Source organism: Silene latifolia, chromosome X, assembly GCF_048544455.1.
Source record: "Silene latifolia isolate original U9 population chromosome X, ASM4854445v1, whole genome shotgun sequence".
Lineage (NCBI taxonomy): Eukaryota > Viridiplantae > Streptophyta > Magnoliopsida > Caryophyllales > Caryophyllaceae > Silene > Silene latifolia.
In genome coordinates this window covers 342,966,654-342,989,270 of record NC_133537.1, presented here as the reverse complement: position 1 = coordinate 342,989,270, position 22,617 = coordinate 342,966,654, and the positions used below count along the sequence as shown (strand labels likewise).

At 35.7% G+C, this 22,617-nt stretch overlaps 3 protein-coding genes and 2 non-coding genes across 7 annotated transcripts; 2 read left to right on the top strand and 3 right to left on the bottom strand.

Moving 5' to 3' along the window:
- Positions 1-378: 378 nt before the first annotated feature.
- On the top strand, positions 379-460 carry TRNAS-UGA (transfer RNA serine (anticodon UGA)). The gene has a single exon. It is a non-coding gene; the product is annotated as a tRNA-Ser (tRNA).
- A 358-nt stretch (positions 461-818) lies between these two features.
- LOC141619639 (sugar transporter ERD6-like 5) lies at positions 819-6,371 on the bottom strand. Of its 3 annotated transcripts, none has more exons than XM_074436657.1 (19): positions 6,191-6,371; positions 5,603-5,665; positions 5,375-5,464; positions 5,211-5,270; positions 5,030-5,095; positions 4,891-4,956; positions 4,733-4,808; positions 4,591-4,655; positions 4,334-4,426; positions 4,142-4,222; positions 3,968-4,052; positions 3,841-3,884; positions 3,669-3,731; positions 3,449-3,508; positions 3,302-3,355; positions 3,013-3,072; positions 2,801-2,915; positions 2,596-2,728; positions 819-902 (listed from the first exon to the last, which is right to left on the bottom strand). In XM_074436657.1, the coding sequence occupies exons 1-19, from the start codon at positions 6,317-6,319 to the stop codon at positions 866-868; spliced, it is 1,440 nt and encodes a 479-aa protein (XP_074292758.1). In that variant the 5' UTR covers positions 6,320-6,371; the 3' UTR covers positions 819-865. The 3 variants fall into 3 exon arrangements, with proteins under 3 accessions (XP_074292758.1, XP_074292760.1, XP_074292759.1); XM_074436658.1 differs by lacking the exon at positions 819-902 and adding an exon at positions 2,184-2,547 and having other exon boundaries at positions 2,625-2,728; XM_074436659.1 differs by lacking the exons at positions 5,603-5,665; positions 6,191-6,371 and having other exon boundaries at positions 5,211-5,275; positions 5,375-5,487.
- A 419-nt stretch (positions 6,372-6,790) lies between these two features.
- On the bottom strand, positions 6,791-6,862 carry TRNAE-UUC (transfer RNA glutamic acid (anticodon UUC)). Its single transcript has one exon. It is a non-coding gene; the product is annotated as a tRNA-Glu (tRNA).
- A 3-nt stretch (positions 6,863-6,865) lies between these two features.
- Positions 6,866-11,647, bottom strand: LOC141619641 (sugar transporter ERD6-like 5). The gene is made up of 19 exons (XM_074436660.1): positions 11,427-11,647; positions 10,600-10,662; positions 10,220-10,309; positions 10,066-10,125; positions 9,926-9,991; positions 9,774-9,839; positions 9,621-9,696; positions 9,487-9,551; positions 9,214-9,306; positions 9,059-9,148; positions 8,879-8,963; positions 8,762-8,805; positions 8,618-8,680; positions 8,460-8,519; positions 8,299-8,352; positions 8,084-8,143; positions 7,864-7,978; positions 7,425-7,771; positions 6,866-6,931 (listed from the first exon to the last, which is right to left on the bottom strand). Exons 1-18 carry the CDS (start codon positions 11,571-11,573, stop codon positions 7,656-7,658), a joined length of 1,413 nt encoding a protein of 470 aa, XP_074292761.1. The 5' UTR covers positions 11,574-11,647; the 3' UTR covers positions 6,866-6,931; positions 7,425-7,655.
- Positions 11,648-13,547: 1,900 nt separating this feature from the next.
- LOC141621082 (receptor-like cytosolic serine/threonine-protein kinase RBK2) lies at positions 13,548-19,441 on the top strand. Its single transcript, XM_074437795.1, has 9 exons — positions 13,548-13,576; positions 14,419-14,501; positions 14,579-14,941; positions 15,638-15,889; positions 15,984-16,138; positions 16,319-16,398; positions 18,190-18,325; positions 18,415-18,564; positions 19,248-19,441. The coding sequence occupies exons 1-9, from the start codon at positions 13,548-13,550 to the stop codon at positions 19,416-19,418; spliced, it is 1,419 nt and encodes a 472-aa protein (XP_074293896.1). The 3' UTR covers positions 19,419-19,441.
- The last annotated feature ends 3,176 nt before the right edge of the window (positions 19,442-22,617 follow it).

Here is a 22,617-nt window from a genome sequence, read left to right as displayed (position 1 = left end):
CTCTGTATGACTATATCGAACTATTCTAATAATTAACCTCGCTAATAACCCAACTTATATTATCTTAACATCTGATTTCTTAGTATTTGTTAAAAATCATAGTCATGAATTATTTTGATTTAGAAAACATAACTAACATGTCAATCATTAAATTGACATTTTATCTCCCGAGTTACGAACTATGTAATTTATCTGTTGAGTTACATTACGGGCAGACATTTTTTCATTAATCATTAAATTGATATGTTTGATAATTATTAAATAGTTTGAAGACATGTTTATAGTTTGTACTCTTGGTGAATCAATCATTAATGATCCCACTATAAAATTTGACATACTATAGAATTTAAAAATAAGTTGCAATGTTGATATCACCAAGTCAGTATGTCCGAGTGGTTAAGGAGACAGACTTGAAATCTGTTGGGCTTCGCCCGCGCAGGTTCAAGTCCTGCTGCTGACGTTTTTTTGCGCTTTTCCCTCATTTTCTTATGCTGAACATTCTTATTTATTTTTTTACGTGCAAATCGGAGTGTCCACCGTCGACAACAATGCCTGATATTCATTTCAAATTTTCATATCTACATCTGAAGTGAATTTCTATTGCCTTAAATAAAATGCATTATCGACTTTCTAAAGAATACTACTCACAAAACCCGAAATGTGTCTTTTTATTACGATTTTTTATTTATTTAACATCAAGTTGCAACGATAAAGTGTAACTGACCATAACATCGTCTCATACGAGAATAGTTTATAGTTCAATTACAAATGATATTGATTAATGAGTAAAATTTGAAAACACTAAGACAATCTCAATGGCCTCCAACAATGAGCCGGAAGAAAGTTGAGCATGGTTGGAGACGGTCTAAGCTTGAGCAGCGATATCTGCATATCCAATACCTCTACGCGAAGTAGGAAAAATCATGAACAAGAAGCTTGAGAAAGCACCAACAACAAGAGGCACATTTACCAGCATTTTATCCAAACTAACCGCTGCATCGCCAGCATAACACCTGAGTACACGAGGATGACCCAACGCAAACACGAAAAACACAACCAACGACACAAACGCGTGAACAAAGTCTATAACTCTGACTCGATACTTAGCCAAATCTTGACCGCCTTCCCTTTTCTCCTCGTCCCAGTTCAGTTCACTGAACACGTACAACCCTTTAGGCGTGGCAATCCCATAGTAGAGTTTCCCGGTGGGACCAAGGAAGGTATCGGTGAAAGACGAAAGGAAGCAGAGGAAGGCCAAGAACCATATTAGACAGCCTGTAAGGTACTTGTGTGTTACATGGCATGAACCGTTGTTGGAAAAAGACGGGATTAGCGCTTGGAAAGCGAGAACAGTTCCCGTTGGTAGAAGATTAGTAAGGTTAGCCGTTGTTGCTATGGTCATATGGAACGGTCGTTGACTTGATGGGGTTCGGATTACAGGTGGACGGATCAACGGTCCGTGTAAGGCGGGGTTTGATGGTGATTGTTGTGAGATGATGTCTGGATTAGCCATAGGACAAGGATTCATCGTAGGAAGACCGGGTATAAATTCGAGTGAAAGTTTTGTTTTTTTATGGCCAATAAACATGTGAAATTTGATGTCATTAAGAAGAGTTATAGCTTAACCGGAAACTGTAATATATCGGTTTAACATCAGAATGACGACGTAAATTATGGCTTTCGATACCTAATCACATGTACTTAATGCATGGATTAAGATACTCTCCATTACTTCTAAGCAACAAGTGTTTTCAGAGAGGTACGTAGGTTTCTTTTAGTGTGTTACCTCTTAGTCTCAGGTAGGGGTGAGCAAAAAAAAAAAAAAAAAAAAGGTCCGGACTGGATCAATTGGTTTGGACCAAATCCGGACCGAATTATTTTTGGTCGGGTCCTCGATCCTCATTTTTTCAAGGTTTGGTCTGCGGTCCGGTCCGGTCCAAGTCTGGTTAATTTAGGTCCGGACCGAATTATTTTTGGTCTGGTCCTCGGTCCTAATTTTTTCAAGGTTTGGTCTTCGGTCCGGTCCGGGGTAAGACCGGTTAATTTAGGTCCGGACTGAATGGAGCAAATTTCATGTTTTTAGTGACGCAACATTAAAATATTATGAATCAAATTAATATTTTATCTTCAAAAGACATTATAAATTAGTATTGTCAATGATTTTCATAAAAAGAGTTGTCGAATTATTTAAATGCATTTTATTTAGCGGAATTAAAATGTAGTAATTATCGTATACGAAATAGTGAAAAAACTAATTTTAGGTCCATTTCGGTCCAAGACCGGACCGGACCAAATATTTCGGGTTTGGTCCGGTCCAAGACCGAAAGTTTTAGGTCCGGTCTTCGGCCCACTAAATTTTTATATTCGGTCCGGTCTGGTTTGGTCCGGTCTTGGACCGATTCTCAGCCCTACCTTAGTGTCTTGAAGGCTCCTATCCCGCTAAGGCGAGCACGGTGGTCTTAAAAACGCGATTATATAGCGACAACATTAGTTCAGTGTCTTAAATGCTCCCGTATATGGAAAAGCTAAGCGAGTTAGATGTACAGGGTAAAAATCGACAGTCTTGACAGAAGCATCAAGGCCAACATCACTTACGCGTGTTGCTGTGATTCTATAGGGTTCATGGATGCTTGTATCTCCTCGAGTGACCGTCCTTTAGTCTCAGGTACAAGCATTGCTACAAACAGGACAGTTGAGCCGCAAATGGCGCAGAAAATGAAGAACGTCCCTGATAATCCCAAACTGTGTTATAAGCATGCCTTAACAAACAAGGATAATAAGTCGGAATTGTGTTCCTTACCGGGAGGACTCCAACCCATCAGAAAATTGAACCCGAAAGAAATTATCCATGAACCAAGCCAGTTTACTACGGCGACAAGACTACCTGCTAGGCCTTTGACATTAATCGGAAATATCTGCAGAAACAAAAGTTTTGTTCGATTTTTGATCATTTATTGGTTGAAACAGTAAAAAATTTAAGCGCAGGAAATGACGCAAGGGATTAGATCCTACCTCGGACATAATAACCCATGGTACACCACCCATTCCAAGCGAGAAGGATCCTGAAAACATCTGAATCAAATAAAGCGTAAATGATAAGAGACGCAAAGTCGCAAATTATATGATTTGGTTATGTAATGCAAATATGCAATGTGAGATTGCTTGCTTTTACCCTTTGCCATTTTTTGAGGTCTGAACCAGAAATTTAGGCTTAAAATTAAAGTATGGCTTTTCGGAACCTTGGGAAGAGCCAAGACACTGGCAAGCCTCCCTTAGTTCCGACACTAAATATATTTCTTACCAACACGCCAACAAGTGCCAAAATGGGAGCCCCGGCATTCCATTTATGAAGATCCTGCAAAAACAGACTTATGTTACATCGTACAAAACAAGCAACAAACCGAGTTCATGTTGAGTAATGAGAGAGGTTTAGAAGTGATGAGGTGACCTGGAATAAGAATGAGAGTCCGGTCAAGAAGCTACCTACACAAGTCCCTGCTGCAGAAATCTGAAATTATGAGTAAATTTACGGTAATTACTAATTAGCTTCCTTAATGTGTCGGAACTTGACTGCATTCATGTAGCATAAGGGACAATTAACTAATTGACTTCCTGTCTGAAGCAGAAATTCAGAAGACAACGATACAGACGCACGTATGTAGACTCACCATAAGAAGAGGTCGTCGTCCTGCTTTATCTGTCAAGAGTGTGCTAAGTACTGTCATAGGGACCTGTCATTCATTATAATATAATACTTGGAACTAGATCTGACAAAACTTACCCGACTCATTAATCTGACCCAAGACCTGAAACTGAAAAAACATAGAAATGACGGAGAACCTGAAGTGCTACCGAAGCTAGTATCCCGACCCTACTTGAAAACCCTACAAGAGGGTAATTTTAAATAAGAAAGATAAGCTTTGATCTGCTGATCGCCAAGGAAATGCTGAGAAGAAGCATCAGATACCAGCAGATTCGAATATAGAGCTTGCATAGTATGCAATCGCATTAACCCCTCCAAATTGTTGGAGGACCATAAGTCCAACTCCGACCTGAGTCAAATCATAACCAGGAAAAAACATTATTAGAAGACGATATGATGAATGTCTAAAAGGATGGGAACACATTTCAATATACTCACTGTTAGGGAACGGGTATACTCCTGTCGGAATAAGTCACTTAGCTTAGTTTGAGATAAGTGTTGAAGGTTCTCTGTGTATTCCTGAAACAAGTAAGAGCTTATACTCATCTGCAGTCTTGTAACAAAAACTCGGAATACTAAAAAGTTAATTCTATGGACAAATGATAAAAAAAGAAAAAAAAAAAGGTTCACCCTAATATCGGCAGCTTCAACTGAAATATCAGCACGGTGTCCCCTAAGACGCTTCAAAGCGTCTTCACACTCTTGCCACCTACAGTTTTTTGCCTGCACAGTCAGCAACTATTCTGATTAGCTATCACCAAGAATAAAAAAAATACTACTCCTGTCTCATCCATTTAGTTACATTTGCTTTTGGAACGGTTTTTAATTAAAGCGGCTTGCTATGACCATAAGTAGCTACAAAGCCAAAGTTAAGACATCCCACTTACCAGCCACCGTGGAGACTCCGGGACAAAGAATAGGCCAACCAACTGAAGTAAACAAGGAATAGCTCCTGCAACATGTAAAAAGTTGGTCATTTGGAAGTTAATTCCTCAAGTCAGAGTCTGAAAGATATCATACAAGAAGTACCGATCAGTGCAAGTATGCGCCACTGAATGATAATCCCGATGAGCCACATCATTGATACACCACAACAAATCATCAGCTGCCATTCAGAGAATGTTTTAAGTATTGGCTTGCTATATACGGAGTAGTTGCTTTCCAAATAAAGTATTCAGGAGAATAACCTGATGTGCTGCTGTAAATCTTCCTCTAAGATCTTTTGGAGTTATTTCTGCTATATATACCGGCACCTGATACAAGTTACAGAGTTAACACATGAATGTAAGAAAATTCGATACAAGTGCATGTTGATGTTGAACTTACCACATATGAAAGTATTCCAATCCCGATACCAATAGAAAATCTCGCAGTATCAAGTAACCAAGCCACCTTCAGTAACGGCAGGATTAGACTATTACAGTATTACTTTAAAAAGTTTTATAGAATTGGAATTGAAAACGTTCTGACGAAACAATATCCACTGAGAAAAAGACAGGGAACCAACCTTTGCCAACACAATTGAAAGCCATCCTGCAATGCAAAGAAGTTCCGATAATCCCATTGCCTACGCTACAAGATGATTCAAACTCATGAGAAGAGATAACCCGATGACCCAAATTGTAGCAATTCATAAAATTGCAAAGAGAAATGATATAGGGAGTAACATACAGCTCTCCTTCCAACATGGTCTGCTACCCGTCCACTAATCACAGCACCTATCATCGCTCCAATTGTCATTGTTGATCCAAAGATTGAGTACTGAGCGACAATGCAGGGGACTGCGGGTAAGTGCCAGTAAGATAAATATATATAGAGCAGTAGTGACTATACAAGAATGTCGGCGACACTTATCGTTCTTTTCCTTTCACATTGCATGTAAGATAGAAAAATACATGCCTGTGCCAAAGTCAGTCCGAGGTCAGAAATCATTCCAGATTCAGCAGGTGATGAGAAACCCACCTGCCAACACAACACAATCTGAATAATCCAACCCGAGACTGAATACCCCAAAACCCGAATTGATCCTATGCATTCTGTAGCTGGCCCAAGCATTACCATACTCGATATGAAACCATCTGATCCGAAATGACTAATTTGAAAGTACACTAAACTTATTACACTCCCGGTATTGTTTTTCACACTTAGCCAATACTTCAAGGGTTCCCACAAATTTTGGGGTAAGGGAGGGTCTACGCAGCCTTACCCTTATGCTAACAAGATAAACAGGTTGTTTCCGAATGACCTAGGATGAAAATTGCAGTGAGTGATTGATACTTCACAATTAAAGGAACTGCAACCCGTTCAGTGACTCATTTTGCTTTATTCCATCGTAATCCAAAACCAAAGAATAACGAATCTTTGATTCCATTGGACACCATTAATTAAAATTAAAAATACCCAGATGAGCAAATCCAATCCAAGGTCAATATAAACTAGTGCAAGAAAAATCAAAAAGAGTTAAGGAATTAAGAAGCACAAACTTACAGAACAACCAAAGACAAAAGAACCAGAAACAGCAACCAAAGTGCTAAACACAACAGCAGCAGTTGCACCTCCTGATTCTACTGTGTTCTTGTTCAGCAGAGGAGTGTTGTTCACTCTTGGTGTTTCCATTCTTTTTCTCTACTCTTTTCTGCAGCTAATCATGAGATGATATAATCCACACTACATGCCAAAAGCTGCAACATTTGACTTTTCACATTTTAGTAATCTGGTACTAGGCAGATTCTCATTTAACACGGATATATTATCCGTTGCTGGTATTCTGGATTTCTGGGGTTAATATTAAAGCCACGTAAATCCGACTATCCGACCCCCTTACCCGTCATTTATGGGACGCCGGGAGTTCTTAAGGCACTGGGTTAATGTTGTTGCCGGGAAAAAAAATACTACATAAAACCATCGAAAACGAGTCTGATTCGGGTCAAAATGAGTTGAGGGAAATATCAAAATTTTGAAAGAAATTTGCATAAGGTAAAAAAAATCAATTTTGGATTGATTTCATTTAGGAAAAAAAAAAGAGAAAATTAACTGTTTGTCCGGGTTCTAGATTTATTTTTGGAAAAAATAAAAAAATAACAAAAATTCCATTGCCGGGAATCGAACCCGGGTCTCCTGGGTGAAAGCCAGATATCCTAACCGCTGGACGACAATGGATGTCTAAGACTGTTTGTTGTTTAGTAAGCTAATTTTATTATTATATACGCACAAACAGCATCACAAACACTAATCCCCTATATACTAAAAGATTAACACATCTTGAAATTTCCCGCTCAAAATTCCCGCCCATGTACTGAAAAATTGCGCTCAATGTTATATTCTGACTAATTCTTATTCTCTAAATATATTCTAGGCAAATCTTTTCTAAATATACTCACTCTTAATTGACTCTACTAATTAGCTACACTAAAAAATATACCGTAAATAAATATATACTGAAATGATTTACACAATATTCATCAATCTTTACCTTCTTAATAATATATAATATAATATAATAATTCCAAACTCCTTATTTTCTCAATCTCTACCATAAAATAACTTAACTTAAATGTCTTTTAACGGTAGTTATTTTATTTTCTACCTCTTACTAATATTATATTAGTACATTATAACATTAAATTGAAACTACAATTAATTTATGCAAATAATTTTTATTAAGACCGCCTCTTTATAAATCAAATCTAAAAAATACCGCGCTGTAGCGCGGGATCTATACTAGTTTACAATTATGCCGATTTCTTCTTCTATCATATACCCAAGTCCTAACTCCTAACTACTCACATGTAAGTGTACAAAAGAACTTCGATTTTTTTATTACAAATTTACATTATGTGCCTGCAAAAAGAATCCATGGATCGAATGTTGATTCATGTTAGCCGATCCCAGATCATTTTGGGATTAAGGCTTTGACGTATTCCTTGTTGTATTTACCCTTAATAGTGCTGTGTTACCATATTAGTAACAATTGTATCTCCTCCAATGTTCGTCCCTTCGTCTCTGGGACCATTTTTGCGACGAAAAACAAAGTAAAGAGGTTGATACATGTGAATATAAAAAATGTCCCTGCAAAAAGAATCCATAGATCGACACGTGTTAACGGGATATACTCCGAAATGTGAATAAGGGGCATGAAAAGGAAACATGAATTGTTTTACCTGAAGAGCTCCAACCCATCATGAAGTTAAATGAGTATGAAACAATCAAATCACTCAAGTAGCTTACGACAATCGCTAAGCTTCCGGCTGCTCCCTTTATGTTTATCGGGAATATCTACACACACGCGCGCGCACACACACAGACACGACTGTCATTAGACTCTAGTTATATATGGATGTGCCTCCTGCTCTATGCATCAGAATTCAGAACAACACATACCTCTGACATTATGACGTATGGTATCCCGCCCATGCCAATTGGGTACGCTGCAGAAAATATCTGGTGAACCAACCGAAATCCATAAATATATTATTTGTCATGTATGCAGGATTGCAGGAATACTGACAGCTGATGTAAAATTCTATGACAGTCAGACAGTTACATAAATAAAAGAGAGAAAAACGCGATACAGTGTATGGAAACTACAGTCATACCGATATGCCTATGAAAGCGAGATAAGGACTGTAAAATGTGAGCCACCCATGTTCCTGCTCAACAATGAACATTACATGATTGATTATTACTTGTAGAAGTCGGAATGAACGTCCAAGATAAGGGTGTAGCAGGAAAATACGCTGTTTTGAGTAATACAGACCTTTAGAAGAAATGATAATGCAACCGAAAGGCAAGCCAAACACATCCCACCAGCAGAATACTAAAAATCAAAAGCGGAATCCATGAGTTGCATAATCTAACTCGTAAAAAAGAAAAACAAGAGAACCATGAGGCATGACTCGTATGAGTAACACTTACCATCAAAAGTGGCCATCTTCCGAATTTATCCATCATAACTACACCAAGAACACTTGGAGGAAGCTGTAAGGTTATTTATAACATTTCAGTTGAAGGCGGTCTAAGAATCAGTAAACGATAAATTATTTTGCTTAGGTGCAGAACCTGAATAAGAGCCATCGTCATAGTCCCTATAGTACCTGAAAATCCTGCAATCGATATGTTAGTTCAGCTTTTTACTCGCGTACTGTTTTTCTTTGGAAACATCAGTCATCAACTTACCAGCTGATTCAAAAATTTCAGTTCCATAGTATAAAATTCCAGTTGTTCCGCCAAATGAAGATAGTGCCATGATGCCTAGGCCTACCTATAACAATATCGACATGTAAGTAAAACACCGGTGTCAAGGAAAGTCGTGAAGAAGTTACCTGGTAAATATTCCTAGGGAGTTATAGAGCTTACTGTCAGCGCATATGCATACTTTAGACGGAACACATTAAAGAAGCTATCTCCTTCAATATCTTCAACGCCGTCAATGTAGTCCTGAAGACACTGAAATCGACAAATCTTACATTTACAGACAGACGATTTTTCCTTGAAGAAGATTAGGTGCTTACTCTAATGTCAGCTGCTTCTTGAGATATATCCGTGTTCTTTCCCCTTAACCATTGCAAAGCAGTCTCGTAATCATCAACACGACCAACATTCACCTGAAACAGCAATTCTCATTTCGCTTTACAGTGTAAAACAAAAACAGATTAACAAAACCAAGAAAACCCACAAACTGAATGAGATTCCCGCTTACACCCTAGACCGCTTCCTTGGGGGGAAACGTAAAATATGGGTTGGGACCCCAAAAATGTTCTAACATTGAAGTATAGCTAACATACCAACCATCTAGGAGATTCCGGAATGGAGAATATGCCCAAAAGTTGTATCACACATGGAAGCATAGCTGAAAAGATTACGAAAATATATCACCGTAGAAACAGAAGCAAAAAATTTAAACTGAAAATGTGTTTACCGATCAAAGCTAACATGCGCCATCTAGTTACAAGCCCAACGAGAAGAACTGATGCGATTCCAGTAAAGAACATCAGCTGAAAACTCAGTAATAAAGATTTCAGTTTAAGATTTAACAAGTTATTTGGCACCGGGTTAGATTTTAGATGCGCACCTGAGACATAAACACTAATCCACCACGGATATTCTTTGGTGCTATCTCTGCTATGTACACAGGAACCTGTTAACGAAAAACTTGCTTTAAATTAAATGTCCATCGTATTAGCTTTATGTTACTTCAGAAAGTTGACGCGGTATAAGGCATACCACGTAGTCACCGAGGGAAGTAGCAAATCCCAAAATTAGTCTTCCGGAATCAAGTGACCAAGCACCCTTGCATATCAAGTCAGATTAGAAGATAAAACCGTTGACATTCCGTGACAGTCATTAGAGCAAAGATAAGATACCTGAGAAAATGCTATTAAAAGCCATCCGATAATGTAGAGTATGTTTGCAATGCCCATAGTCTGCAGGAAAACAGCCAAATTCAGGTAGTATGCATCATCATACTGAATATTGATTGGAGAACTCTCTTAAAAAAGAGACGATACAAAAACTTACAGCCTTACGACCGACATAGTCTGTTATTTTGCCACACAGAATCGAGCCAAACAATCCTCCAATGGTCAATATTGATCCGAAGAGTGAATACTGTACGGTACACATAAAATTATCAACTGTTTGTCCTAACAGAAGTTTCATATTACATGACAAACGTCAATTCGTCAAAAAATGAAGAATTTTCTAGTATCCAATGTGCAGCAGCAGGAGCTGAGACACAGGCGACAGTATTTCAATTATATCCAATGCTGTCATTCTCATTAAAATTCCCGAGTCCTGCAATTCAGTGTATACGGTATATATACCCCTAGTATTACACTGCACAATGAAGCACTGAAATAATAATACTAAATGTCTGATAGTGATAAAGAGCAACTCACATCTGCTGTAGAGAGACCCAAGTCAGAGATGATTGCAGACTGTACCGGAGCAGAATATGCGTACTATAACAACAACAACAACAACAACAACAACATCAGAGCCTTAATCCCAAAAATGTTCCTATTCCTGAAACTTAGTTTGGGGGTCTTGTATGAGTCCGTCTTGCTATGACACCAATCCAATATCCATTAAAATTCAATGAGACGGTCTCATACCATAATTCTGGTCATAGATAACTTCATACATATGTAAGGTACTCAATCCAGTATCGATTAACACAAATTCTCATTTAAGACAGTCTTAAGCTTAATTAAGACGCCGTTTTCAGTCCTAATACACCCCTCACTCGAATCCCCTCTTTGGGATTCAAGAGCAAAATTGAACTTCTGACTTCATATAGTCATTTGACAAAATTGACCCATCTGATAACCAAAGTGAGGATTTGATTGACCCGTAACCCCAATTGACACAACCCAATATGCCCCAACCCGAAGGTTTACTATTGCACATTGATCATTGACCGTAAATAACTCGATAATAACATTATCCAAACCCGAATTCTTGCAAACCCAAAATGACCCAACCTGATTTGACCACTAGTTGACCCATTTAAGAAAATCATCTCAACCAAACGCTTAAACAGACAGGTCTAATCAATGATTTAATATCTTAATAATGACAATGGTCATCTCTTACATTTAAGAAAATAAAATAATAATAAAAAGCTATTAATCCTACAAATGAAATAAAAAAAATGGATTAAATATATATAAAAATAAAACAGAATTTTAAAAAAATAAAAGGAAATGATTCAATGAAAGCATACGGTGGAACCACCAACAAAGGAAGTACAGACGGCAATGAAGATGCTAAATATGAGAACATTCGTAATTTCGCCACCGCCACCGCCACTACGATCACCGCCACCGATACTGTGGAGCAATGGTATTTTATCAGAATTATCTTCCGCCATTTTCTTGTTTCTTCCTTGTTGTTTTGTTCGTTTCTCTTTCCTCCATGGATTTTAACGAGAATTATTTGCATGCATTATTCATATGTTTACAGCTCATTTAGGGGGTGTTTGGTTCACCCAATATAGGTATGAGGTATGGGTTTGGAATGAACCAAACCCATACCATGTGTTTGGTTGACAAAATTGAAGGTTTGATACCCATACCTCAAACCCATGAGGTATGGGTTTAAATACCCGAGAGAGGGTGGGTATGAGATTGATACCCACAGATCAAATTACAATATTAAAAAGTGATAAAAACAATTGTAAAAAAAATCATTTTATATATTTATTTGATTAAATTTTCTCTACATGATTTAATAGTATAAAAATTATTATTAAAAATATTGTATTTTGAAGAGTTTTTAGCTTTGATTATTTTCTAACCCCATACCCCCAAAATTGAACCAAACACAAGGTATGAGGTATCAAGTTCCAACCCGATACCACCCAGGTATGATTCCCGATTCCAAACCCATACCCACGCGTGAACCAAACATCCCCTTACTACGTTTGCATGGACGGTCGTAAGTCGTAACCACTCGCACGGTAGATTAGAACTCCTTTTCTAAATGGGTCCAAGATTAATGGCCCACACGAATATTGGTGAGACGGATATAACATATAGGCGGAGTTTGGATCCGGTTAGTATGGGTTGAGTGAGTCGAGTTTTGATTTGGATTTGTTTTTATCATTTATTTATTTTGTTAGTTGAAAATTAAGAGCTCATTAATATAAAAAAGAGTTTGTCAAATTAACTGAAAAGGTAGCTTATTTTTTATAATAATAACGTAAAATGATATACCAGATAATTAATTTAATATTATAAATTGAAAAGAGCAAAATGAAAATAAAAGATAAAAAGGTAAAATACATTAATTAGATAGAATTTCTCTATGTGGGGAGCTAGTAATTATCACTTGTGTAATAATAAAACTCAAAAGATTTAAAAAAAAAATCAAAAATATTGTTTTAGATTTTCAATGATTGACGTATCATGATGAATATTAAATATATGTTCAAATATTTAAACTTCGCTTTCTATTCCCCATCTTTATGAAGGCGTTTTTTATAAATTTCAAAAAGGTACAATAAACGCACGAACAAATGCGATCACGTCCCACGGAAAGAATTCAATGTTCAAAAGAGCTAAAATATAACTTTTTGTTATATCGTTTTGATTATACCTAAAACCGAAATTTTGTCGTCTCTATTCACTCTCCTTATCAATTACCCGTTTAGTAACGAATCTTCATGCATGTTGAACCTAAGACAACTAATTTAACGTTATCCATCGGGGATAATCTGATCCAAATTCCAAACAAACTATAAGGATCCGTCACACATTAAGAATTCCCCAATTCGGCACCCAACCTTGAGACCAATATTTATCTCCAATTCGAAACTTTAAAACTAAAATAAACGATAAGAGGTCTTTTTCCAATCGATTTAAATCCAATTTACGCCCGACAACCAAAAAAAAGAATAAAAATACTAGTCTCCATTTGATAGTTGCAATTGTAACAAATTCCATACATTCCTCCACATGTCAGATCAAGTCTGAATTGCTCTCCATAATTTGTTCAAAAATATAAAATCACAATTTTTTTCAAAATAAATCACTCAGGATGAGTTAAACATTAATGCTAATAAATATTAAATACCCACAAAATAAGGCAATTAAACATTTAAATCATCATCTTTAATTACCTTTTTAACAAAAAACAAACAATTATTGATAATCAGACAAATTTTTGGTACAAGAATAGTGTGACAAATTTCTGGGATTTTTTTCTAAAAAAACCAACGTAAACATTTACAACAACAAACATTATAAGACTTGCATTTATTACAAAACAAACACCCTTTTGTAGCTTTTGCTTCTTCTTCTTCTTCTATTTTCTTCTAATTTTTGGGTTTTTTCCACTGCTTTTTATGGATGATCCTGAGAATTTACATTCTGGGTATGTTTATTTATTATTTTTTCCAAGATTTTAAATTTGTTTATGAATTATGATCATTTGTTTTGTTTTTGTGGGTGTTTTGATGTTAAAAATGGTTTGATTCGGATGTAGATTTGTTTTGCTTTCGTGCTTGTTCTTAACTGATTCTTTACGTTTGATTAAATACTTCAATTGAATAAAAACGTAAAGAACGAGTAACTAGTTAGTTTGATGTACAAGGTTTTGATGATTCTTGTAAAAATGTAGCCTTTTTTTTTTAATTCATAGTTGAAGATGTGTGTTTGTCTTGGAGAATTTACTTAGTATATATGAGTGACCCTTTAGGTATGATATAATATACTTCCGTTTTAAACAAAAATTCGTGCGTGTAAATTTGTGTGCCTAGTTTGAACTATTTCGTATCAGATTATGACTTATGATTATCCTAATCTAGCTTGTGAGTGGCTTTCCATATTTTTTTTATTTTTTTTTATTTACCGATTTTCATTTTGGATCGTTCTGAACGAAATAGTCTCTGTGTCGTTAACACTTGGGCTTAGGCTGCATAGCTACGACCCTCCTCTTAAACTACTATTCAGAATGTGCTTTAACTCTTGAAGGCAAATGGTTGAGTGCATGTAGGCCGTATATTCATCGTTGTACGAAAAATTCTGGCTCTGTACCTGCTTGAAAATTCATGAAATGGCGAGTGGCACATTGTGTGGCCCTATAGAGTCATAGAAAGCGTTATATGAGACGATTTTACATGTGAGACTAACGCAAATTCACATGTACTCCGTATTGATTTCATTCCTAATTTGGTTCCGAGTTTAATGCTTACTTTCTCTTTTCCTTCTTATCAGTGAGTTGGTTAAGAAATCGTCTCCTCCTAAGGTTCCTATACGATGTAAGACCTTAGGCTCGCTGTTTTCAGCCTCTGCTCACGGTAATATTCATCGCCTATTTCCTCCATGTGGATACGATTATACTCACTTCTAGCTCTAACCGTGCTCATTTTCACAGACTTGAGAGCCTTTGATATAGAACAGGAAAAGAACGACGAGGATTCTCCCCGAGGAATACTGGAAGCGTGTAAGAAAAACGCGGAATCAGAACTAGATTCACCTCTAAAAGGTCCGACTTTTTGTATCCCCAAAAAACCACATTTTCGATGGAAAAATCTCTTCAAGGCGTGGAAAAAGAAATCGATAATGAAACGCTTAACAAGTATCCCTCCTGTACAAAAGATAACTTCTAAAATTAACCGAGTTGGAGAAAACACTGGAGACGTCTCCCCGGTTGATGCTAATATCTGCAAGATGAAGGCTTCTTGGAAAATCTTCTCATTCTCCGAACTTCAAAAGGCCACTAATAACTTTAGCTCAGGTCAGCTCAGGTCCACTCTTTTTCTTACGCTCATAACTAATCGAGATTTTTTTTGCTAAGACGGAAAGGAAGCTACAAGGGTGATTTAAATGTTGATGGATTCTGAACTCAAGTCATAAATGACAACAATGACTTTGTTTAGTATGCAGATTTGATTTTTTTTTTGGTGTTGACCAGGAGTATCTCTACCGACAACTAGAGCTGTGCCTGCCTTGACCGGTTATTTTATGCAACTTGGCCTAACCCGGCCCGGCCCGGCCTTAGCTAACTGTTAACCCGGGCCTGAAATTCCAGCCCGGCCTGACCTTGCCCCGCCATTTTAGCAAAAATAAAAAATAAAAAAATAAAATGGTAAAGCCCGCCAACCCGACCCGCCATTGGCCCGCCTCGGGTCTTGGCCCGGGTCAAGCATATCTTGGCCCGGCCAAGCCCGACCCTTCCCCTGGCCTGGCCCGGGTCTGACTTGGAGAGCCCATCCCGAGTACAGGTCTACCGACAGTTAGGGTAATCTCCTTCGGGATACTGAAAGCAATTTAATGGGTTGACCCCTCTCAAGTTTGACTTTTTTATTCGCAGGAGTCAGGAATCGAACCCCTGACCACTTGTTTAAGAAATGAGAGCTCTTACCATTCACACCAGCCAACTTTGGTTAGTATGCAGATTTGATAACGCTGTTGTTTTCAAACATTTTTGCAGAGAACATGATAGGTAAAGGAGGGTTTGCGGAAGTGTACAAGGGATGTTTAAAAGACGGAGAACTGGTGGCAATAAAACGCTTAACTAGGGGAACAAACGAAGAAAGAATTAGCAGTTTTCTTTCGGAGCTAGGAATTATAGCTCATGTTGATCATCCGAATACAGCGAAATTAATTGGATATGGAGTTCAAGGAGGTTTGCACATTGTTTTACAGTTATCTTCACTTGGGAGTCTCGGAAACCTTCTACACGGTTTGTTAGTTCCATTTTTCGAGTTTCCAAAAATGTCTTAATCTTACGATTTTTGCTGTTAAGGTCGTCAAAAAAGTCCTCATTTTCGCGACAGGTTCAGGTGAACAGATAGATTGGAGCATTAGGTATAAAATTGCAGTAGGAACAGCTGATGGCCTGTTGTATCTCCATGAAGGCTGTCAAAGGCGAATCATTCACCGCGATATTAAGGCTGATAACATATTGCTTACAGAAAACTATGACCCTCAGGTACTTTTTCGTTTTCTAAGGTGTAGCCCTCGTTTTTCACAAAAAAACTTTGACCGACAATAATTATATATTACGAGTTTAGAAAACGGTAATTTGTAATCCGTATCTGGTACGTAAGATGGTAGATCATCCTTTGTATCGTACTCCGATCTTACTAGTATTTTGTTTCAATAAATTCAGATATGTGATTTTGGACTTGGAAAGTGGTTACCAAGTGAATGTACACATCACAATGTAGTCAAATTCGAAGGCACTTTCGGGTAAGTCGACTCAAGATTATTTAGAGCACCCACAATAGAGAGGATTGAGCCTCCTCTTAACCTTCTCTCTCCTCTAAGAGGACATCCTCTCTATTGTGGGAATTATTTTGTGTGTCCTCTTATATAGAGGAAGATGGGTGCTTCCTCTACTTTTAGAGGAAAGTAGAGGAAATGAGATATTGGCCCTTGTGCCCACAACCTAATCTTTATTTGCCATATGGATAATATTTTTATTTATAATTTTTATTTATTATTGGAAAAAAATTATTCAAATGTACTTTTAATTGCTATTTTACATACATCCATATTTATCTTTTTAATTAGTATTACATGTTTGTATTGCTTTAGTGTTGTTATTATTGGCTACACTAAAATGTACACTAGGTACATGAAAATGTACTCTAGCTACACGTTTAGACGTACCAATAATTTTATGTATTCCATTTTCTTTTCTAAGTTAATGTATTCCATGTCTTTCCTTTCCTAGTTAAGTTGATGAGTTTATTACTACAACTATTATCAATTGTTAGCCCGAACGATTATCAATTGCAAGCGAGGTTTTATCAATTGTATAGAGTATATGTAATAAGAAATGTAATAAGAAATGATGTTGAATCATCTACCAATATTCCCGAGTCATTTGTTGTTATCCCTGGAATATACGCGGAATGAAATTTACACAACTTTATGGCTAGGAGGGGAGAGCTACATGACAAACAAATACACATGTCTTTGAAAAACGATTTGGTTGAACATATATGGACTATGTTTCAAGGCTCGAATATAAATTAAAAATATGTATAACAATTTAATGTTAAGTTTCATGTATTTTGTTTTATGAATTTTATATCTTACTTTGTATTATGAATTTGATGTATTTTGTTTTATGAATTTTATATGTTATTTAATTTAGTAACACAAACGTTTTTTAAAATTAGTTTTATTAATTTGTAAATTATTAAAACAATAAAAAGTAACCTATAATATTAAATATAAATAAGTTAAATATATATAATAGTAAGATGATCCTCTCTATTGTGGAGGAAAAAAGAGATAGTAGAAATGAAGAGGATGAAGATAGTGGGAAATGAGGTGGATGAAAGAGGCAATGAGGTGTCAAAAAAATAGAAAGAAAGAGAAAAAATAAGAGGATGAAACCATCCTCTCTATTGTGGGTGCTCTTAAGATAAGGTTGCGTACATCTGACTAGGGGTGTTCATTGGTCCGGAAGCGGACCGGACCGGACCAAACTTACATCTGGCTAGGGGTGTTCATTGGTCCGGGATCGGATCGGACCGGACCAAACTTAGTGGACCGAAGACCAAATAAAAGTAAAATGGTGGACCGTGTCCGGTCCAGTCCGGACCCTAAAAATGTATAGTCCGGACCTGACCATATGGACCAAATAATATATTTTTTGTTACTTTATTATTTCGATGATTAGTGCAATTTATATTTAATTTATATTAATGACCTAGATTTTTTTTGTTAGAGTAGTAGTATATGTCAAAGTAATATTATGAGATTAGGAGAAATATTTGTAAATCATACCATTTCAAAGATATTCGTTATAAAAGTTTGGTCCACGGTCCGGTCCGTGGTCCGTTCGGTTTGGTCCAGAACCGGACCAAAGACCAAACTTATGTAAATAGGTGGACCGTGGACCGGACCAAATTGCGCGGTCCGGTCCGGTCTTTGGTCCGGACCATTGAATGAACGATTTTTCATGGCCGGGAGTCATTGAGGCAATGGTTAATGTCGTTTTTGTTGGTTTAATTTGTCACATGACAGTTATTTTGCACCGGAGTACTTCATGCACGGGATAGTGGATGAAAAAACCGATATCTATGCATTCGGGGTGCTTTTATTGGAGCTTATATCTGGTCGAAAAGCTTTCAATAGTGAACAACAGAGCATTCTACTATGGGTATGTTTCAGTTTCCCTCCTATGTTTCGCCTCTCCAACTATATTTCCTTTATCGAGTTAATTTGATTACGGTTATCATGGTTTCTCAGGCAAAGCCTTTGCTTGATGCGCATGATCTTGAGAAGCTGGTTGATCCTGTTCTTGGTGATGACTATGATGACGAGGAATTGGATCGTATGGTCTTGACTGCGGCCTTGTGTGTACAACAGACTCCTGTTCTTCGACCCCGAATGAATCAGGCATGTTTCCATCCTTTATTATACGGAGTATTACAGTAAGAGAATAAAATTCTCCAGATTTTTCCCTTCAGAATGTATCAAGCTAAATAAGAAAAAAAATACTTCTTTTTTTAAATTATTAAAATTTCATCAAAATATAATAATTTCATCAAATAATAATATTTTCTTTAAAATCTAAATTATAATATTTTAATTAAAATAAGATAAACTCGCTATAATTTTATAAACTGTAAATTTCTAAATTTTGGTTATATATAATATTATATACTCCGTATTAGAGAATGACTTGACATATTTTGTATAAAACAAAACAATAGACTGTTACTAAAAAAAAATCATTTAACATAATTTGAGAAAAAATATTATTTGTAATCATTAGCTTTATGTTAAAAAAAAAGTTTTACTAAATTCTCTTGATTAGTTCATATATAGTTCATTTTTTTCTCATATCGAAATACAACGAGATATATGACAAATTAATGAATAATGAGGTAGCAATTTCAAATATTTAAATAATAACTAACCTCCATATATAACGCAAATGTGCGGGATCTACACTAATTAAATATAATTAGAAATAGAATGTTGTCAATTAGCTTAGTTGGTAAAGTTATTAGCACTGGTACTCATAACCTGGGTTCAAATCCCGTTAGCATCAAAACCGTCCTAAATCGTAAATGCAGGTAGTGATTCTACTGAGAGGGGACGACTACTGTCCGGATAGTGCAAAAACGAAACAAGTACATGCTCTACGAAGAACGTACTCTGTAGAACTCCAAGATGCCAAGGAATACAACTCGACTAGACGACTTAATGAACTCCGGCGACTAAGAGAGGTTGCTTTCGGTCATTAGATTCAACTTAAAGCCTGTACAAAAAAAAAATGCCGAGAGCATAGTTCCGATTTTCTCTAGTGAATCATGAAGAAAGAATAGGGATGGAAGTTCAATTGTTTAGCCTGCATCCTTTTTTCTTCATGAACTTGTTGTATAATGTACATGTTCATCTCTGTATTGTGATGTATAATGTACATAATTCAATAGAGTATAATTCGATAAAATTATGTATGCGACTTAATTTTAACTTGAGACATTTATGCATAAGCAGCGGTAAAGTTATAAGGATAATACTCATGACCTGAACTCAAATCTCGTCATTTGGTATGATTTTAACTTTTAAGTAACATTAAAGTTATTTGGTTGGTTAATTAAAGCAAGGTGTGTACAATTGTAGCCTATTTCAACACTCAACAAATATTCTCAAGGTCTTTCATCTTTAAAGTTAATGTCACTTAATTTAGGTGTCCAATTGTATACATTAAGATAGATATTTTTTTCGGTAATGAGGGAACCTGCAATCGCTACTTTCGTGTGTGTACTGGGTAAACCCTCGAGTATACGTGATAACCTACAAACCACGTATACCAGGTAAGTCATTCAAGGGTTACAGGTAATCAATATTCTCATTGATTTACCAATATTTTTATATATAATCTTCAAATCTTGTTATTAAAAATTTCGAAAAAAAAAAAATAATTACGAGTATTTAACAATTATATATAGATTAGGTTTGAGCTCGAGCTTGGATTACAACTCGTAAATACAGTAATGAGCTCAATTTTTTAAGCTCGGGAAAGCTCAAGAACCGCTCGAGTTTTGTTTTTATGGGACATGTACACCACACAAATTGTTAGCATCATGGAATATTCATGGTTCTAAACTCAAGTTGTTTTTGTAAGTTTGCTCGGAGCTATTTGAGCCTTGCATTTTACTGAAATAAATGATTGGGCTGAAACCACTTTAGGCCCAACATTAAGTGGCCCACATTATTTAATTTTTAGCCCAAATAAAGTCGTACTTGAAATCATGTACAACTGGCGCACGTTGATTAATGATTGGTAATAATTAAAATAATTTATTACGTGTATAAATGTATAATCACTTTGCCGTTTGCTTCGGCATCTTTGGTAGGTGGGAGAGTGTAGGATATACCGTATACGTATATACTCCTAGGGATTGTATTATGATTGTATAATGCATAAATGATCTTATGGTCAAATTGTCATTAGTGGTAGAGCTAAAATTTATACTAATATTAGGGTAAATTTGAAAAATGTTCAAAAATTTTAACTAAAAACTTTAAAGTTTTCCTCTTTTGGTGGGGACGACCCCTTAACTCCTGCTAGTGTTCCCTAACAACCTAACTCTACTACTAATTAACTAAGGCTCTATTCTTTTGGGTTTAATTGAGCTGAGTTGAACTATACTAAGTTGATTTGAAGTAAGTTGAGATAAATATAGCTGAAATAAGCTGAGCTGTACTTAACTGAAATGAGGTGATTGAGAGCTGAAATTAGCTAAAAAAACAAGGCCTGATATATTTGTGATTAAGGAATAATAGGAATCCAACATTACATAAGTAATATCTTGACTTGAAATGTTATAAAAATGGACAATTTCTTTTGAAAATTGAAATGTAATAGAAGTATTGGCCGATCCAAAATTTCAATATAGGGAGCAAAATTGATAATGAACCGGATTGAATAGAGGACATAAGTGTTAGCCTATTTTTTATTCCTTAATAGGATTACATTTGACAAGGTTAATAACATGACTTGGTACACACTCGTAGTTTTGCATATATTTTATACATGTAAATTAAGTATTAGAATAAAATTATGCTTTTTCCTTGATATATTTTTGTTTGAATTAAGCCAAAAGTTAAGAAATTACACTAAAACAAAGTTCAAAGAACAAGTAAATGATAAAGTATAAACCCCTATTACACATGTTTTTATAATTTTATTTATTAAACTTGATTCGTATATATGGTTCAACTTTTAACTATCATAAATGAAAAAGTCAAATTTTAAAGAGGTCTTTCTATTTATCCGCAACACTACGAATAAAACTGTCCCAACTCTCAACCGTCGACAAAAACTAACCTACTCAACAGATAGTCTTGCTTAAGACGACACTATCCGTCTAACTCTTAACTCATAAGCTTATATCACCCTACATGTGAGTATATAAGACAAATCTTTTACATTTTTCATTGTGTTCTACTTTTATCCTATTTAATCCCACATACATATATTTAACATATTTTAAACTTAAACAACTAGTCACCGCATTAAACAAGAATTTGTGACTACTAATTTCAAAAAAAAAAAAAAAAAAAAAGAATTTGTGACTACTCAACACCTAAAAACAAAAAGTCACAAATTTTACTTGTTGATCAAGGTCCCCATTTTTTTGCCTCTCCTTTAACCACAAGAAACCAATCTCGAGTCCACAAATGACATCATTATGTCACCTTAAATTATGCACAAATTAAACAATAATCTTAATTCTTAAATGCTAATTATCCTTTAATCCTTTCTTTTAATCCTTCCATGGCTTGGAAGTTGGAAGACTTCCCAATTTATATTATCCCCAAAAACTTGCTACATCCGCAATATTACTATGTATTCATTCCACTAGCTTGAAACACAAACCTTATTAGATTAAACATTCCGTAAAACAACAAAACACTTAACCACATTAAACTAACCTCATAATCTCCTAATTTCCTTTCATTTTCATCTACAACATAATACAAACTCTAATTTTACTCAAAAATATATCAAAACCCTTTTAAAAAACCCAAAAAATCAAAATATAATATAATAAAATAAAATAAAATTGATATATCTTAAAACGAATATATCCGTCTTAAAATTAAAACGAGTTGAGTATCACTGACCTGATTGAGTGAGTCAAATCTTTTTATAGTCCACGACATTATAGTTTTAGCTAGAACTTCCATTTCTTATTTAACTAGTCTTAAATTTAAAACGAATATGTCGGTCTTAAATCAGAATTTGGGAATAAATAAACCAAATTAAACCGACATCATAATTCTGTTTCTCCATCACACCATCCACAAAATACAAAAAATTTATTCAAAGTTTTCTCGAGGAACCCCAAAAAAATCCTTGCAAAAATCCAAAAAAAATAAAATCTAAATTTATAATCTCAACCATAATCATCATCCACAACAAAATACAATATT